The sequence below is a fragment of the Limulus polyphemus genome, unplaced genomic scaffold (genome assembly GCF_000517525.1).
Source record: "Limulus polyphemus unplaced genomic scaffold, Limulus_polyphemus-2.1.2 Scaffold751, whole genome shotgun sequence".
Lineage (NCBI taxonomy): Eukaryota > Metazoa > Arthropoda > Merostomata > Xiphosura > Limulidae > Limulus > Limulus polyphemus.
Window position 1 is genome coordinate 379,273 of NW_013666361.1, and position 14,295 is coordinate 393,567.

At 29.0% G+C, this 14,295-nt stretch overlaps 1 protein-coding gene across 1 annotated transcript in view; it reads left to right on the forward strand.

The window, feature by feature from the left end:
• Nucleotides 1–14,295, forward strand: part of LOC106460319 (ras GTPase-activating protein gap-2-like) — a 30,703-nt gene that overhangs the window by 9,081 nt on the left and 7,327 nt on the right. The window contains exons 6-15 of the mRNA XM_022387015.1: nt 833–895; nt 2,504–2,600; nt 4,118–4,197; nt 6,602–6,664; nt 8,803–8,918; nt 9,668–9,816; nt 10,162–10,237; nt 10,531–10,621; nt 11,642–11,752; nt 13,498–13,835. Of these exons, the coding sequence (XP_022242723.1) occupies nt 833–895; nt 2,504–2,600; nt 4,118–4,197; nt 6,602–6,664; nt 8,803–8,918; nt 9,668–9,816; nt 10,162–10,237; nt 10,531–10,621; nt 11,642–11,752; nt 13,498–13,835 (1,184 nt within the window). The remainder of the gene's footprint in view (nt 1–832; nt 896–2,503; nt 2,601–4,117; nt 4,198–6,601; nt 6,665–8,802; nt 8,919–9,667; nt 9,817–10,161; nt 10,238–10,530; nt 10,622–11,641; nt 11,753–13,497; nt 13,836–14,295) is intronic.

Genomic DNA, 14,295 nt, shown 5'->3' on the forward strand with positions numbered 1-14,295 from the left:
AACACAAATTAGTTAGCATAAATCAGTTAAATGACAAAAAATTAGGTGTCTATTTACTTGTGACCAGTCAGTGTATTTGAATTTCATTAATTCTAGAACTAATAATTTTTTACATTTTTATACCTTTTAAGTTGTAGTTTGTCTACTGTTGATTAACTCCAGAAAAATTGATTATATTAAGAAAAGTTAGATTTTGATAATATGTTGGCTATTAAGAATTTTTCAAAAATGCAACTTTCAAGTGATATAAATATTTATGTTTAAATAATGACCTGATAGTGAAAGGTATAAAAATATTTATGGAAAATCATGTTACATAGAAATATGTGTAGAAACAACTTGAGTATCTTTGATAGATATAATTTTCCTTTTTAATCGTTTGAGATGATAAAATGTTTAGACAAGTCAAAATAGAATTAGAATCATAATATATATATTTGAATAAATCTCTATTAATTCCAATACTCATGTTTTTGAAATAAAAAGTTTTAGTAAACTTTAAGAAATATAATGAAAGGTTATAAATATGTTGTGAAGCTGATAAAACTATGTTAAAGACTTTTTTATTGTTCATGATATTTTACTGTTATTTAATGCAGATATTAGAAATAAAAACTGTTTTTCAAAATAAATATTATGCTACTAGAATGATTAATTTTTCCATGATGATTAATGCTTTATTTGGTTTGATTTAAAAACACAAGTAGTCAGCAATAGTTTTTAGCAAATTTTTCTTCAGTAATGTATCTAAAACTGTAACTTTGATGACCTGTGAAGCACAAAGTGTAGTTAAATACTGTATATATGTATTTATTTTTAATTTTTCCTTCAGTTCCTGTGTTCTAAGAACAAACCACTTACTGAGATGTTAGAGCCTGTTCAAGTACTTGTCAAGGTATAACTAATGTTTCTTATTTAGTATTATTTGTGATGAAACTTCAAAGTTTTTCTCTATGTATTCATATTCTCTTCCTTCTTTGCCTTTGTGCTAGAGATTTGAAAGGTTGTGGAAGATGGTTCAAAGATATGAATGTCAGAGGTTGTAGCAGTTTTTGAAACTTGCAAGTTTATTTTTTATGTAAAGTTTTCAGCAAATTTAAAGTTGTCCTCATATCTCAACTCCCATTTCCTACCTATACATGTTATTGTTACATGGCAAAAACTTTATCAACAACTGTTTTTATGAGAATGAAACTGTGTGTGTATGTGTTTAGATTACTTACTGAGTAACTTCTCACCAATCTTAATGAAAAAGTTTGATTATATAAATGGCATTCATTTTTTGTTGTATATTGTGTACAGTTTTCAATTGTCATATGTATGCATACTTAGTTCAAACTTTAACCCTAAATGTGTTTTATGCTAAATTGATGGTGCTTTCTTTGTCGTTTGATGCTCTAACCCTGTTCTTAGTTAAGCTAAAAGTGCTTCCAAACCTTAGAGCTTAAAACTGTAAATAGTCCACAAATAACTGGTACTTGTATTTTGTAATGTGCCATATCTGGAAAAGAACAGTTAAAAAAAATGTGCATTTAAAGTACATTCTAGCTGCTGAATCTCATTTCACATAATACATTGTTAAAACTTAATTTTGATAATTTTTTTTTTAGGGCTGCAGATAAATTATATTTAAACTCTGAATTGTTGATATGCCATAATGTGATCTTCAATAAACACTTATGTGACATAGAGAATTAAATTCAGTTAACTTAATTTATCTATCCATGTGTCTTACAAAAATATTTGAATCTCAAGATCATAACCTAAGTTTCTGTGAATTTCTAAATTTCATTGTACAAATTCTGCGAGGGGGATATAAAAAAACTAAAGTTTTATCAAATAGTTGATAATTGTGTCTTAAGAGCTGTAGTTTTTCAATTTTTATTTCATGGACCCCCTCCATGAACCAAAGACAATCCTACGGGACTCTAGTCTCAGATAAGTCTATCTGCAGAAGATGATCCTTCAGTTTATAAAAGTGGCATTTACGTAAATAAATATGAAGTTAATAAAATTGTCAAATAAAACATTATTTTCATTTAATTAAACATAATACTGTTTTTTTTAAAGTATAATATATAAACTTGATCTTTACAATGATGGACTATCCTTAAAATGCTCATGGACCCCTAAGGGTCCACAGATTACAGGTTGAGAACCACAGCTTTAGAGTAAATCCATAAAATCATCATTCCCATAGGGTGTGCTATACATTAAAAAATGTTTTTTTTTGTTTGAGTGTGTTTACTAATTAATCAAAAATTGGAATTAATCTGCTTATAACCATTATGGTGCATGCTGAAAATTGAGCACATGGGGCACTTATAAAAATAAAACCTTGGTTTTCTTGAGAGAATTACTGATGTTTTTCACATAAATAAAACATATTTTGTAGTGACCAAGTGTTTCCTTTTAATTTAGATTCTAATGAATGAGTTTTACTTGTAAATGTACATATATTGATTTTTTTTTATCTCATTAATAATGTATTACAATCCTGCAGGAAGACATAGCAGTTATTCTAGTCCGTATCATGCAAAAAGAAGACAAGGCAAAGGAATTCCTTACAAACATTGTGATAGAAGATGTTAAAAAAATTGGTATGTTTTTTTCTGTTTCTGCAAAATTTTAATAAGTTCATGTGTTAAATAAACAAGAAAAATTACTTTTTTTTACTTCAATTAATAATAATTATCATACATGTAAAGAGTATACCATAACAATAAATACAATAGAGCAGAAAATATTTGACAGTTTTTCATCATTGTTTCATTGGTTATTTTGAAATTGGCGTGCAGTTGTCATCAAGAAGTACATGTAACTGACTGCAGCAATATTGGCTTCCTGATCGACTATAGCACTTATGGTTGTTTCTAACTTAAATATGTTATAGTTAGAATACAGTTTAAATTGTATTTAGGTATTGCTATTATGCTTTATTTAATTATATATATATTAATTATGCTTTAAAATGCATAATTGAAAGGTTTAAACATTTTTTAATATGCATCATACTTTGTGTCAGTTCTCAAGGTTTACTATATTACTTGGTGCACAAAAATTTTGCCTAAGGTTTGCGCATGTCTGCCAGAAACACTGTAATATGCCTCAATGGCACCATTGACTTGTGTATAGAGGAAAAATAAATGGTAAAGGACAAGAAAGGAAAATAAAACATTAAAAATTAACTATATGTAAAAAGGAAAATACCTGAAATTATTAATGTAACCAAAACAATATATTTAAAGATATTCTACAAAAAATTAAAAGGTATGCATTTTTTTTCTCTTCTGTTTCCTAATTTTAATCATTTCTTTGCATTGTACATTGATGATAATAGCTAGTTAGTGATATGGTAGAAAAAATGAAAAATAAAATATAAACATTTATCTTTAAAAACTTTTGATATTCATTTAGGAGGTTCTAGAGGTGTTGCAAATGAAATATGAAAACTGTAAGATGAAGAAAAGTATACTTATACTTAAAATGTAAAATTACCTTGCACTCAAACTGTTAAAATAACTACTATAAATAAATAACATTTTTATTAGAAGGAAATAATTGTAATAATATCATTCTTTGTGTAGAAAATACTTATAAACTTTAACAAAATTTTATGAGGTTTTCTGAGGAACACTCAGAGTTACCGTACGTTTTCTACATAAATGTCCTTCCCCAGTCAAAGTGATGCAAACTGCATCAGCCCGTTCTGGAATGATTAAATAATGATTTAAGTATCCTTGGCTAAAAGCTGAAATGTTCATACAGAGAATAAAATTCTAAAGTTTCAATATTTATATATTAAAAAAACACACAAATAAATGTATTCCAAAATTATCAGCACTTTATTTCATTAACTACCTGCTTTCCTGCATATATGATAAAACACCTAAGAAGGGTTTGTTTGGATGAAACTATTTGGCTCTAACTTACCACATAATTCCTTTGCACTGAATAGGTAAGAATGTCTACACACTTCCTTAGTCCTGAACAATTTGAAAGTTCTTTTTTTTTGGAGAAAATGTTCTTGTTTTGCCACTACATGTTTTACCTGTTAGATACTACTGAAGAATTAAAAAGGCTTTTGATGGAGTAACTTTTGTTTGCTTTTCATAAGATGATCAACATCTAACATTTCGTGGGAATTCATTTGCTACAAAAGCATCTGAAGCTTACATGAAGCTACTTGGAGATAAGGTGAGGAATATCATGAAATAATCAACAAATAATTTGAACCTGCATTTTTGTTTGAAATGTTGCAAGTTTGAAAAGTTTATTGCTGTGTTTTGCTGAAAATAAAATCTTGTGTCTTTCTATTAACTCCTTTTTCACCAAGTTTTTGAAAGAAGTGTTCATTATGATAAAATATACATGTGTTAAAGTTTAGTGCTGTGTATCTTGAAAATGCCTAAAATGTGTTATAGTTGCACAACCTAGAAGTATGTTTCTTGTCTAGCATTATTTTACTTCATATAGGAGGTTCTAGAGGTTATGAAAATGAAATATAAAAACTGTAAGATGAAGAAAAGTATATTTATAACACTATTTACCTCATAAGAACAAGGAATGAGCAAAACTACTTCTGCAACAATCCTTGCATGGATGTTCATAAACGTTTGTGCAACTAAATTTTATTTTCCAAATTTGGACTCATAATAGGCTTTTAGTTTTAATATATATATAGGTAAATGATAAAAGTTCTTAAATAATTAGCAAAAAAAGTAAATGTGTTTTGACGAATACAAATTGCCCCAAAAAACATTTAACAGTAGAACATTTTTATCTGAAGTGCCTATTTGAAAATGTATGGTAAAAAAAGTATTAAGCAATTTTACATATTTTTTCTTAACATGATATGCATAAACTAAGAGTGATCTACAGAAAGATTCTCATAATTTAAGGTAATGATGCAAGGTTGAGTGTCTAAGTGTTGCAGTCTCCTATTTCACCAGTGTGGTTGCTTTATATCATGGACCTGGTTATGTACTGTTGCTGTGTAGTGTAATGTTTATTGCTGGACGTTTTTGTGCATTGAAATGAGTTCAGTGTGTCCTCCTCTTTTTTACATGTTTTTTTTTTTAAATCAAGCTATGTGTATATGACAAAGTCTAGGCTATATTTATGCAACTTGGCGGTGCAGAAGTCCATGGTAGGTGTCTGCAAGTGGTATAGATGAATTCCTGTTTGTATTTCTCTTGTAGAGGAACTGGCATGTTGACTCAAATTTGTGGATGGATGCTTTGTTTGTACAAATATTGTATTTTCTCACAATATAGCAGTGTTAGTACATTAGCCTAATAGTATACAAAATTCACCTTCGCATTTTGTTTACTCTCCAGGTGTTTAAATACTATTACAGCTATAACCTGCAACCACCATAAAACCCATGGAAATACCTTAATAACATGATCTTTACCACTTTTTAAGTATTTTATCACTGGCAAGATGCATTAATAAATTGCTCAAACTTTTGCAAGCACTTAAGTAAATATATGTTTCATCCAGTGTAATGGCAGACTTCCATTTCTCCATAACAGCTTTTGACTGTTGATCTACCTTCAGCTAGTGCTTTGAGAAAAACTTGAAAAAAAATTGCTTGTGTTACATATATAGACCTAAATCCATATAAATTATCTTGTTGTTAGTTCTAAAGGAGGTCCTTATTGTAGCTGCAATGGACTTATTGCTGTGTTCATGGGTTACTTCTGGTATTCAACTTTCTTCACCACCTCTGATGTGTGAATGGTAACCAGTTATCGAGCATCCTGTTTTTTCTTTGATGGAATAACACCTTCCCTTTCTTTATCGTTATGGTTCAGCATTAAAGCCATTTATTTCTTTGAAACAACACATGAAAACTTTACATTGGAAAGTTCTGTAATGTAATCCTTTCAGAAGAGGAAAATTTTAGGCACCATATACTCTTGAAATCATTGAATTGCAACAAGAGTCAGGAATTTTTCAAGTGTGGTCATGGACTCTGGGGATAGTCAAGAACAAGATGATTGGATTTGCAGATTAGTACCATAGAATAGATTGTGATCAACCCTTTTTGTATTCCAGTATATAATCATGGTGGTAGTCTATCTGCCAGGTATTTATACCACATTAAAATTGCAGATATAAAAATTCACTTAAATTTATATTATAAGATTGCAACTTCATACATATATATATATATTCTGAGAAAAAATCTTAAATTCAAGAAATTCTTGATTTTTACATTCAGGCTAGCTAATATTAACTGTAGTAATATAATTGCACTTCAAAGCCACCTTTGAGAAACTATTCTTGCTGTATCTATAAACAGAATCAATTGGACATTCTGGCAGTTTATGTTTAAAGAATTTCAAAGTTTTTTTTCAATTATGGATAAAAAATAAGAGAATATGTCAAAAGTCATATGGCTAATAAAATTAATTAATGTGGCTCTTGATGTAAAACAGTTAAAGGAGCTTTAGTGTGTTTGATTTAAGATAGGATTAATTTTCTGATTAGCAATACTGACTTTATTTAATAAATTATATTAGATGTTTTACCTCATTAAAAAAGTGTATAACTTTGGAAATCAAAATTAGTTAATTACATAACTCTGTTGCAGTATTTGCAAGATACCTTGAAGGAATTTATAACAAACATTTTAAGTTCTGAAGATGACTGTGAGGTAAGATATCATTGCATATTTCTCACAAACTTTACCTTGTATCCTAAAGAGTAACATATTTGTGTTTATTCTAAATCTGATAAAACTGAGGTTTCTTTTTATTTATTTACTAACCAAAAATATTAAAGAAAAGTATCAAATTATAACTATTTATTTGTCTTCAAATGCAGTTAGGTTGATTAATATTTAACCTTCCAGTGTTTTACATTGTGTTTTTTAATGGAGTTCAGAAAACAAATGTCATGTATAACTTCATAATTTTTTTCTGTCAGAATTTGTGAAACAGTTAAATTTCACATAAACATTCCAGACTTAAATGGTCCACTATGTATACTGTTAACAGATAGACTCAATGTTGTCTCACTGATAATACATTCACTGTGAAATTACACATCCTTAGAAAAACATTGAGACATATCAAAATTGTTGCAATGATTCTTTTACAAGTTTGTAATAAACAGTTACACTTTTAAATGGATCTGACTACTAGGTATGCACAGTATGCAAGAGATATAGTTATTGTAAACTGACTGCTAAGGTATGTACAGTATTCAAGTTCTTGCAATATTGACTGCTTGGTATGCACAATATATACATGCAAAAGATGTAGTTGTTGCAAAATTGACTGAGTTCTAGGTATGCACAGGATGCAAGAGATGTAGTTATTGCAATATTGTCTACTAATTATACACAGTATACATGATACGTTGTTTATTTCAATGTTTGTTCTTGAATCTCTAAGGTGCAATAATGACAGGAATCTACTGTCCTGTTGCATGCAGAGCAGCATAAGCTGTTGTGAAAAAGAGGACAGTTTGTACGATTGAATAAAAGTTGCTGTTGCTTTAGAGATGTAGTAACAATCTTGTGTCATGATCCAAACTTAGTGAATTGAGTTAGATATACTCCTAATGCATTTTAAATTAGAATAATTTTTTTCCCTTGAGTTTGTTGGCTATTCAATGTTACGATTAGTTAACTGTTTATATTAGTATATTTTTATACTTGTGATTTTATTCTAATCCAAAGGAACATGTACAACTCCTGAAAGTAGGCCTCTTTGGTAAGAATTGTACTTATTTGGTAATCCAATTATTGCATCTTCCATAAGCAGGATTTAACCCAAGAACTGTTGCAGGCAAAGTGGTTGCTTTGTCAGCTAGTCTAAAAGGTTAACCTACTAACTACTGCTAATAAGGCTTTTTAACAAATATCACACTTGTATGTATCTACTAGAACAGGACTTTGCTTTGGAAATATATAGATCTAAGCTATAAAATCATAAACCATATACTTAAATACTGTAATTTCATTTATGAAAAATACATTTTTGAATCTGATGGGACTTAACTTGTAAGGTTTACCACACAAATTTGTGTTGACCATAAAACCAGTGACTTTTTCTTTTCCTTAATAGTTCTGTTAATCACGAAAAGCTTTCACTATATGGTGTCACTCATGTGGGTTTACTTGGACATATAGGACATGAGTTATACCTTAGCTCTCTTTGATTACAATACTACTATTAACGGATCATCCAAAATGTAGAATATGTAAATGGAATATTGGCTCAGAGGACCAATCAGTAATTTTGTTAATGCTTTATAGAGATTGATTTTACAGGTTTTCATTTAGGGGGTTACTAAATCATCTGGCAGTAAGCAAATATTAGATAACAGTGAAGAGATCAGTTTTGGAAACTTTCTCTTTAAAAAAATCCCTTTTCAGACAAAAAAATATTCTGATCATAAACTAATAAAATCTTCAAAAAGTATGTAGTAGAAGATAGAAAAATTGAATCATGCAGTTAAGTGTGCATAAGAAATAATAATATAAATATAAGAAGAGCATAAATATACACAGTCTTAATTAGAAACATTTTTAATTTTTCAACATGTAGCTACAAAGAGCTGTAATACCCAGTCTAAGATTAAAAGGAAGACTTGAGGATGATAAGATATATTTGTAATACAGTTATAATAATTCCAGTATGTGTTTACATATTTATTGAGAAATATACACATGCATTTTCATATATGAAAGGTTTCAAAGTTAGGTAATTCTTTTTTGTGTAATAAACAGGTTTACAAAAGTTCCTATGAAAAATTGTTTGTTTGTTTTCTATTTTTGCTTCCTAGGTAGATACTAGCAAAGTTCCTGATGAAACCATACTCCAGCAACAACAGAAAAACTTATTACAGTTTGTGGAAGAAGCTTGGGATAAAATTATTAGCTCAACTCCAAATTTGCCCTTGTAAGTATTGTCTTTTTAATATTCAAGGTTAATTGGTAATAATATCAATAACTTTGTGAAGTTCTGAACATACATGTATATATGTGGCATAATGTTATAGATCAATAGTTCTCAACTGCTGGTCCCCTGACCAGATTCAGTCCATGCCAGTCCACAGAAAGATCCAGTAAAATAAAAAATAAAAAAGTATTATGAAAGATTAAATTTTCATAAAATTTATAATTTGTACATGTTTTAAAATGGATTAAAAGTGTTGTTTCCTTCTTAGTTTATTGTAAAATAAGTGGATCTCAGAGTTTCTTGGAGAAGCTAAGTTAGGAAACAGCACTATAAGGCTATAAACCCTTATTGATCCATAAGCATTTTACAAAGAGTTTCTGGTCAGTTGTGTAAAAATGTTTGGGAATCACTGTTATAGATAGAATGATTTGTTTTCAACATTAATAGAATCTATGATACTGTTTATAAAATTACTGTAAGGCATACTTACAATTTCATTTGAGATGTTTTACATTTCAAATGTGTGTGTGCAATTTAAATGACATAAGGAATATTTACATTACTGCTTAAGATTTCAAACAAATCTTTGTATGTATATTATGCTAAATGCACAAGTAAAATGCTACTTTAGAGCTTAACATTTTAAAACTATTATTAAAAGAATTAATTAAATTTAAAGTATATAAATTTGAATTTGACTTTGTGGAAAACATATTCCTGTAAACTGATGAATTCCTTACGTTTTTCAGAGAATTTAAAGAAGTATTTTATGAGTATAGAAATCAGCTCAAAGCCATTCAGAAAGAACACATTTGTGATAAACTCATAAGTTCTTCCATCTTCTTGAGATTCTTGTGTCCAGCCATCTTGTATCCAAGTCTTTTTAACCTCACACAAGGTATAGTTTTCCAGAAAATTATTTTTTAAGTAAAAGATTTTGTTAAAAGCAGTAAGATAATGAATTTGCATCAAAAAGTGCTGTGTTTCTGATTAATTATAGTAAATTTGAAGATTGTCTTTTGTTACTCTGATCCTAATACAATGAATTAACAACACATGCACAATAAAACTGAACCAAAACAGGCTGGTCAAATAAACATTACAAGAAAACAAAAAGGGCCTTAATTTTTCCTATCAACTTCTGACTTCTTAAGTGCTTGGTTTGAAATATTTTTTTGCAGTGTAAGAAGCTAGAAGTAATTAACTTAAGTTAGAATTTCAGTAATGTTTTACTTGTTTATAGAGTATCCAGAACCTAGATCAGCAAGAAACTTGACACTTATTGCTAAAACCATTCAGACATTGGCAAACTTTACAAGGTGAGATTAATATATTTAGATTATTTCCTTTCATTGTTAATCATTCAGCAATTAGGGACTTTATAATGTGAGATCAATGCCTTTAGATTATTTACTTCCATTGTTAATCACTTTGACTAATTTTACAATCACAATTGTTTTGTTTTTAATTTTTTTATCAATATTCTTTCATTTTATTACACATAACTTGATTTATGTTTATTCTACATATGTTCGTCTTAAAACAAAGAAGTTTGATATTTTAGATATATTGAAACTGAATTCTTAGTTGTTGTTTTTTTCTTTTTTTTAAGGTTTGGAGAGAAGGAACAATTTATGGAATTCCTGAATCAGTTTGTAGATAAACAACAAGACAAAATGAGGAACTTTCTCCAGCAAATTTCAGTGAGCTTTACTGTGTTATTACCCCAAATTAATTATTTCTAGTGAAATTGATGTTTCTTCATTGAAGAAAGATTTACAACAGCCATCTTACTGTTTATGCCTTAATTGGGGAGGGGTGGGAGATTTTGTTTTGAATATTAGGTGAAGTTTATTTCAGTTATAGTTTCAGCATAACCAGTAACGAAAGTAGAATCTTCCTCTTCTGGGACTGAGTACATTTAATAATCACATTAGCAGGATATTTCGTATATGTACCTTGCATAATAATAGAATTTGTGGATCATTGCATAGCAAAATAATAGCAGTGAGATAATTGAAGTTCACTCATGAACAGTATAGTGCACTTTTGCATTATTTGATTTACATATGAAATGTTTTTGTAAATTTTCACACTAATACACAAACCAAAAATAATAGATATAGAATTTTTAAAAAATCAGATGAAAATTCTAGGAATCAGTGAGTCATGATATGAGATTTGTTATCCAAAATGAACTTTTCATATTAGGAAGAAAGAACAAGTTCTGAATGTGACTGAAAACTTATGTAACCTCAAACTTTCCTTTTTTTGCCACAAAAGAGTAAAAAAAAAGTGCATGCATTAATGAAACATACATTTGCTGTCATTCAAATCTGAAGATGCATCACTTGTTTGAATAGAATATTATACAATAAACTTAGCTGAGCCAAAATAGCTTGTAAATTTCAGTATTCAGCTACTTATGAAATGTAATTTGTTATTCAGAACTTGCAAATACATTTTTCATGTTGGATTCTAAACCAATGTATATTTGGTGTAAATAGAAGTGGAAATTAAATATATGAACAATAGAAAATATCTATAAACGAAAATGAACGTTTCATATTATGAAGAAAAACAAGACTGAAAAGTTATGTAATCTCAAAGTTTATTTTATTTTTTGCCAAAAAAGAGTACAAAAGTACATGCATTAATAAAACATACACCTGCAGGAACTATATGGTTGTAGAATAAGACTGTTTCTTGTGTTTTTTCTTAAGACTCCAGATAAGGGAGACAAACTAAACATCAATGAACAAATTGACCTAGGGAAAGAGTTATCAATTCTCCACTCCCAACTGATAGACTGCATTCCTAAGATGAATAAGTTGGTAAGATTTTCTGTTGATTGCTTTTATTCTGAATCTAATAAGAATGAGATATTATCTAATCTGGAATAACTATAGGAAGAAAATCCCTAATAAATTATGGTATTTTTGTAATTTTTAACCTTAAAATTAACAACTTGTTTTTTTATACCATTCCCTATTGGTGCTATTCACATATTACAATACATTGAGTAATTTTATGGTTTTATCTATCACAACACTCAGTTTAAAGAATTGAATAAAAATTTGGGATAAATCATTAATTTTCTGTGTAACTTACACGAGGAACCCAAGCAGAAATTAGTGAAATTACTTCAATATTGATGATATTTTTGTTTAGATTTTTTTACATGACTCATATGTTAGAAGGAATCTTCTAACCAGCAAATTCATGTACTAACAATCAATTTGGTCTATAACAGATCATTTCATTGTGTAACATGGTTGGGTTTAACCACAAATCAGTTATGCCAACTTTAAAAAGAAATTGTTGAAATTACAGCAGCACAACTGTCTAGTAAGTTTCTGATCTTGAACATTTCTAAAGCATGTAAGTAGTAGGGGATTCATCTATAGATTAGCTACTTTTTTCTATTGTATGATTCAATTACTCTGATAACATTATGAAATGCACAATGCATATCAAAAGTTGTGCCTTCAATGCCAGGAATTATTTTCTGTCTGTCCTGGCCAGGTTGATAATGATGGCAAAAAGTGAGAGAGAAAAAAACTGATTGGAACAGTCCTACTGGAATAGTTTGACTTTACTGTGATAAATGCCATTAATATCAGACATCACATATCAAATTAAAAATCAAACATTGCATTTATCTTCTAACATGTATTTAAAGTGTTTGCTACACAAGCAAAGAATTTCTACTACACATGAGAGTAGAATACAAGAAAATGATTTTAGAAGTAGTACTGAACCCAACAAAATGTATTTATACAAAATTATAAATGTGAAATATAGTCTTGCAGTAGAATTGTTAGACATTTAGCTTACTATGCTGTCAAATAATAAAACATCTTAAAAACCATGGGGAGGGAATGGCATGCATTCACTTACCCACCCTGCAGTTTATTAAGTACCAATATAAAACATTCAAGAAATTAACCTCTGTTTACACACAAATGCTACCTCAATATAATGGGTTTAAAGAGTTTCACACAAATCAATGCGAATATGCAACAGTAAAGAAACCAAAATGACAACTGGCATTTTATGTCCATTGTTTTTTGATACATGCTGTAAGTATACCCATTCTTCAAAATTAAGCCAGTGCCATTTTACAGTTTTCTTTTATATGGTTAAAAATAAACTTGCTGTCAGGTACAAAAATTAGATTAATGATTAATGTTACTAAGAGTGTAAAATTTATTTTCTAATAAAATGAAAGCCATTTATTTAAAGAGTTAAAACATATAATACATTGCATTTGGTATATATTAATCCCCTTAATATATGAATTGTATGTATTTAATATAATTAATTTTAGCTTACAATATTTTGAAGGAGACTATCCTCAATAAGAATTAAAGCAATTAAATTTATGTTTGCTTCAAGATGGAAATGTTTTGAATTTCTAGGTAATTTTTCCTGAGTTTAACATGCAAGATCAGCATTATATTGATATGATACTGAAAATCAAGTTGATGATTAGTTATACAGTCATGAAATTACTCTATATTAAAGCCATGTCTATGGTTGATTCAAAATATAAAGTATATGATGTTTGTTTGTTTAGGATCACAAAGAAGATTTTGAAGAATTACAACAGATTCTGAATGACATCTCATCTGCAATGCGACATTCAACAGTGGTACGACATACGAGCTCCCAAAGCTTAGGTGATATTAAACCTAACATTCACAGCCCACTTGGCCTAACAAAATCTTTACCTGAGGGAACTGATCATATCCAGCATCAGTCACTGGTATATTCTCCTGTGTGCTCATTATGTCCAAGCAGAAATTCTAAAGACAAAACATTAAAGATGAATGGAGATCTAGAGTTAACAAATAAAAGCCCTCAAAAGGTTACATCACCTCATGTGTTACCAGAAGAAGCTATTACCACTACCTGGTAAATTTTTATATTACTTAATCACAAATAGCAGTAATTGTAATTGTCATTCAAGATACTTATATCTTGAATTATTATTGTTATTAGAGTACGGTATTTAATTTCATGGTCTATTATAAAAAAATTACAAATATTTTTAGACATGTAGTTGCTATAACATAACCCTTGTTAGTTTTGCTGACTCAGTACAACTTGGAATTCAACAAATTATATACACTGAGTGGTCACAAGTAAATAGACACCAATTTTTCATCATTTAACTGATTTATGCTACCTAATTTGAGTTCACAGAGCACTATATAAATGAAAATGGTCCGCACACTAATTATCTTGGGCTACAACATGCCTAGAACTCAAGGTTCTCTCGAATTGTCAGATTTTGTTAGAGGAAGGATAGTTGGTCAAGCAGATGGTGGAATAAGTCAGCAGCAAATTTCGCAGAATCGACAAAATCATCGTG